General features: G+C 51.1%; 1 protein-coding gene across 1 annotated transcript; it reads right to left on the bottom strand.

Annotated features, from left to right (window-relative positions):
- Positions 1-1,817: 1,817 nt before the first annotated feature.
- Positions 1,818-4,838, bottom strand: LOC123395835 (elongation factor-like GTPase 1). Its single transcript, XM_045090873.1, has one exon. It carries the CDS (start codon positions 4,836-4,838, stop codon positions 1,818-1,820), a length of 3,021 nt encoding a protein of 1,006 aa, XP_044946808.1.
- Positions 4,839-5,611: the final 773 nt, after the last annotated feature.

Genomic DNA, 5,611 nt, shown 5'->3' with positions numbered 1-5,611 from the left:
ACCATGAGAAGTGAAGAGAACAGAGGCTATCTCAGCCTAGGAAAACGTTTCCCCATGGTCAATCCATATTCTCATAGGAGAACACGTGCATGTGCAAAACTGTATGACATCAAATTCTTCATCATCTCCCGTGATAGTCTCATGCTGAACATTACATTACTTAAAGTCGTTAGCATTTGGGACCATTTACAGAAGTTGAGACAGTTATTTTGGCACGGAGGGAGTAGAAGAGTCGACCAGGAGCTTTCCACGCCCATGACTCCACCCACAGGCCACAGCGAACGAAATACCTGATGACTCCACCTATAGTAAAAATGAAATACTGCTATTGCTGGAGACACGCGATTTCGCCACCTTTACCAATCTTATGAGGCTATGACCTGCTGGCAATCCAATCTGACCTGGATGTGAAATCGTAGAAATTAGCAACACAGGTAAATGGGATACGCATGTGTGGCTTGCAAGGCCTGAAGGCTAAATGGAAGGAAAGACACAAACAATACTCTCTAAGCCCGTAGGTAACTGACGTAAAGATGCTACGTATTATGTTCAGAATAAGCCTCTTAAGCATAGTGATCGTCTAATTTCCTGCTTGTGTGTATCCCTACACTTCTTCACCAAGCACTAGTGCACTGATCCCCATATCATGATTCAGTTAACGACTCACACAGGTTGATAAGAACGTTCAACAGGGCATTGCAAAGAACACCAGTTCAGGATGTGTCTGTTTGCCATATAGGGGATCCTGTGCAGCTTTCCACCATTTTCTACCAAGTTAACGTAACAGAAACATAATATTGTAAAACTTTCTAGCCTGACATACCCACATAAATCATTCTGAGATTAGCGCACAGGTATTAGAAGAATCAAACATGGATGAGCAATGAATCAGGCAACTATTAGAAATCCCTCTTAAAATGAAAACAGCGTCGGCATGCTCCAAAACAACCATCTCCACCAAAATTCCAGCAACGCATCATCAAAATCTTGAAATCACATTAGCTACAGATTTGGTTACGTCTCAACTTACCAGGACAGGATCTTGAACAGGAGGCAACAGTTTCATACGAGCCAAGGCCAAGGTGTCCGATGAAGACCATCTGATCTCCGGTTGCCTGCAAGAAATTGCGCAGTTTGACCCGTGGACACTGAACCATGTCGATGGCAAGATTGCATTTGCCTGCCAACATATATAGTTCAAGATCATGCACATCAAAGCCTCCACCACTTGCTCCAGACCACAATGAATGAAATGCTACAGCTTGAGACAGGCAATTCCACACATATGGCTTGCAATGCCTAAAGGCTAAGAGGAAGGACACACAAAATTACCAGGAAAAGTGGGACAGTAAGAATTTAGACACTGTAGGTAACTGATGTAAAGAACTAAAGATGCAGTATGTTCAGAATAAGCATCTTTACGATACTGGCCATTTCATTTCCTAGCTATGTTTATTCCTACACTTTTTTACCAAGCAGTAGTGCACAAATTACTACATCATGATTAGCCGAGTTCTACTAACTTTTGGTTAACACCTCACAGACCTTTCTACCATTTTCCATCAAGTTAAGGTTTTAAAAGCAGAATGTTGCGAAACATTCTAGCCTGACATACGCACATAATAAACCATTCTAAGTTGAGTTCACAGGTATTAGAAGAGCCAAATCAGCAACTATTATAGATATACCTGACCAAAATTCCTCAGCATTTTCAAAACTCAAAATTCACACTAGCTACATATTGGTTAGATCTCAATTTATCAGGACAAGCTGTAGAACAGAATGTACAGTTTCATATACAAAACCAAAGAACGTATCTACACTTTCTTAGCCCGAGTCCGCTGTTTCGTCCCATGCTTGACGACTTTATCATCGACATGTAGTCCTTTTCTTCGCCTCACGGAATCGATGAGCTTCTTAGCCAAGTTTGGTCCCATGTTTGAACCATCTCCGAATTCCTCAATCTCCTCCTTAGTCTTCGGAACAAAGAAGGGGTCTTGAGGAATAGCTTCCCAGTGACTGAAAGTGAGACGAGCAGTGGCCGCACCTGAACTTCCGTTCCAAAGCTTTTCAGAGAATTCAGAGCTCTCGGCAACCGGCAAATGCGCGTGCACCATGTACAGGAAAGTCTCTAGTTGCATCTCAGATTCCTGCACCTTTGCTCGACAATCACCAAGAACAGAATAGACGCTTCCTAGGCGCTCTATAGGAGTGGTCACTTCACAAAAGTACATGGGTTCGACAAGCCTGGGCTTGCTCTGAAGCACGGCTGCCCGGCACGCTTCCCTGACTGCCGCTTTGTGCTGATAAGAGTAGTTGACACTATCTGGGCTGCCAGAGAATACGTAGGGTTCAACGATGAATGCCAGACCCCACATAGGTTCATCACACAAGGGCCCTGCATTTGTGACCTCCTGAAATCCTGAGATGATGATGTTCTTTAGTGCCTCAGGATCAGGAACATCTGTGGATGGCTCACTGTCGTCGATAATGCCGTTGCTAATCTCTGCTTCATTAGACACGCTCACAAACCCCAGTTTCTCTGAGACATGATACGTGCCGTGCACTAGAATACCTCCCCTTCCATTTTGGATGGTTGTCAAACTGCTGCTTAATTTCACACCGGGCATGAGGAGGAGATTCGGACCGACCTCCGAAGGGCCTAGGGCACAGATTTTGTGCAAGTATCCCAACAGTGTCTTCCTATACCACTCGAGCTTAACTTCATCCGCATGCGCAGAGAGCGCTTCAAGTTCGCTCTCTACAGCACTGAGCATATCTTGCCTAAGCACTGCCATGGAACCATCATCATCTCGAGGACATTGTGAACCTATTGCTCCGTCGCTTCTCGCGGTTTGCCCCTTAATTGTTAGAGAAAGCAATTCCTCGTTTTCCTCAAGGACCTTAACCAGAGCATCTGGAAGCCTGATGACTTTGACTCTCACAGCAAATTTCCCATCTGGAGCAATCCTCTCAACATATCCCTGTGGATCCTTCAAGCTATCTATCAAACCAACACCTTCCCCTTGGATGGTCTCCTTGAAGGATACCAAGGGCTCCGAGACATTCAATTCGACTTTGGCGAACCTCTCCCGCAAATTCTTTACACAATGCTCCAGATGTACCTTCCCAGCTGCAGCAAGGACATGCTCACCCTTTTCTGATATGGAATACTCGACAAGTGGGTCTGCCCGGTTGAGAAGGCTAAGCCCTTGACGAAATGCATTCAGGTCAGCTACATTGGCAGGCTCGATCGCGACCTTCAGTATCGGAGAGACCTGGAACGCCATGCTCGCAAAGGGCCAGCAGTTCCTCGTTGACGACAGTGTGGCCGTCTTCATTATATGCTCACCAATGCCCTTGATGGCGGCCACATTCCCGGTACCTACGGTGGCCACTGGCCTGAGGCCCTCTCCTAGCATCTCATACAGCTGCTGAACCTCCACCTCCTTCAGATGCTTGCCTGTTGTGTCCCCTTTAACCGGATCATACATGGATGACAACACAAACACCTTCTGCCCGGCATGCAAGACACCGCTGAAGACCCGCGCAAATGCCAAGAAGCACTCCTCCGGCTCACCAGTAGTATCTTGGCCGTGGTTGAGGGTGGGTGGCAGATCCTTGTGTTTCACCACAAACATCTTGGAAACAAAGACCACCACAGGGGCACTTGAGCTTGCGCTGCAGGCCACCACACACCTCCTCACCTTCTCCGTCTCGGCGATGATGCCGGCATGCTCTGTCGAAACCCATGTCGACAGCTCCCTCTCCGGCATAAGTGCCGGCGCTCTGAATCTCTGGGCGGCGACGGGGTCTGGCGTGCACTCCACAATCATCGTCATCACTGTCTCCGCAAGCGGCAGCCATGCCCTCATCACGGCTTCCAGCACGGCCTTGGGGCGATCCTTGCTCTGCAACTCCCGTTCTGATACTTTCAGATTAAAGGTGTGGACAACATGATCGCGCAGCCAGGTTGCGCCGTCCACCTTCAAACCATGATCATATACCTTCCACAATCGCCTGAGCACAAATTCCACAAACATGGGCTGCTGCTTCATGCCGTCGGCCAATGCCATAGCTTTCTTCTTCTCCTTATCCCAGTAGTACGCCCCCCATAGCCATCTCACCAGCTTGCCGGCCTCGCCAGGCCGCCCCATGGCCATGACGGCGGCGAAATCCTGGATCCGGAAGCCCCAGCCGCCACGGGCGCAGCCGAAGACGACATTGCCCTTGTGAGGCACGAAGGTGTCCTCGCCGCCGTCGTCGTCCTGCTGGGCGGGGGTGGGCCCGTCGAGGGAGGACAAGTAGGAGCCGGAGCGCAGGGTGGAGTAGACGGAGTTGGCCTCGGCGACGATGCCGTGGAGGCGGTCGTAGGCGTCCCCGGGATCGAGGCGGAGGTCGGTGATGAGGCGGTCGAGCTTGTTGAGGACGAGGCAGGGGCGGAGGCGCTCGGCGAAGGCCTTGCGCAGCGCGGCGTGCGTCTGGACGCCGAGGCCATCGACGGCATCGACAACGATGAGCGCCGAGTCGGCCACCCGGGCGGCGGCGGAGACCTCGGAGCAGAAGTCGGCGTGGCCGGGGGAGTCGATGAGGTGGACGCGGGTGCCGTCGCGGTGGCGGAGCAAGACGGAGGCGGACTTGATCGTGATGGCCCGCTCCTGCTCCTCCCGCAGGTGGTCCATGAAGCGGGCCTTGCCGGCCATGCTCGGGTTGAGGAGGCCGCCGCCGCCGTACGCCACAAGGTGGTCGGCCAGCGTGGTCTTCCCGTGGTCCACGTGCGCCATGATGCAGGTGTTGCGGACCCGCCGAGGGTCGCCAGCCGCCGCCGCCACCACCATGAATGCTAGCTAGGGTTTGGGCCTTTTGGGGGGTCGCCCTGGAGCTCTCCCGCCGGGCGATCGCGGAGCGCGTGCACCGGTCGCCGCCGCCGTCGTACGGGAACGGGAGACGGACGCGAAGAGAGAGGTGGCCGCCCCGGCCTCTCGTGGGAGTTGGGCTGGGCCCGTTTTATTTTGTTGACCCAATTCTGATCCGGCCTGATGCGGAATTGGACTGTGGCACGGTTTGATTCTTTTCCTTTACGAAATCGTGATGGGAAACACTCGCCCCATCATCATCATCGCAATTTCATTTTTAAAATTTGTTCACATATTCGAAAAATGTTCATGTTTCAAAATTTGTTCACAAATTCAAAAACTACTTGCATGCTTAAGTTTAGCTCACAAATTCTCAACTATTTGATGCGAAGCATCCTACAGTCATCTTCATGTATACTCCGACTACTCCCAGGCCCCAACTGCCATTGGACTCGTTTCTAAGTGCTTTATCCTTCAATTCACTCGAGACACGGATGCTACCTCAAGTACGGATCTTTTGTATACTCACGTACATCCGGGACGATCATGGCGATACTCGGAGTGAAGGCCAAGCCACCAAGGAGGCGGACGAATGAGTCGCCTCAAGTGCAGCCGGGACTAGATGACAGTTTTCGAGATCCAACCACCCAGCCTCAGGACGATCAACTCCAACGGAGGAGATGACCGCCACTGACGGCTACGGCGGCCAGAATAGATCTCATCGTAGGTGCCGCCAAGCAGTCCACCAAGCTCTC

Source organism: Hordeum vulgare, chromosome 1H (genome assembly GCF_904849725.1).
Source record: "Hordeum vulgare subsp. vulgare chromosome 1H, MorexV3_pseudomolecules_assembly, whole genome shotgun sequence".
In the NCBI taxonomy this organism is placed as follows: domain Eukaryota; kingdom Viridiplantae; phylum Streptophyta; class Magnoliopsida; order Poales; family Poaceae; genus Hordeum; species Hordeum vulgare.
Note: the sequence above shows the minus strand (reverse complement) of the source record. Positions and strands in the feature narration are given on the sequence as shown.

Coding starts and splice junctions, on each gene's coding strand:
- LOC123395835 (XM_045090873.1), bottom strand. CDS start 4,838: ATGGTGGTGGCGGCGGCGGCTGGCGACCCTCGGCGGGTCCGCAACACC.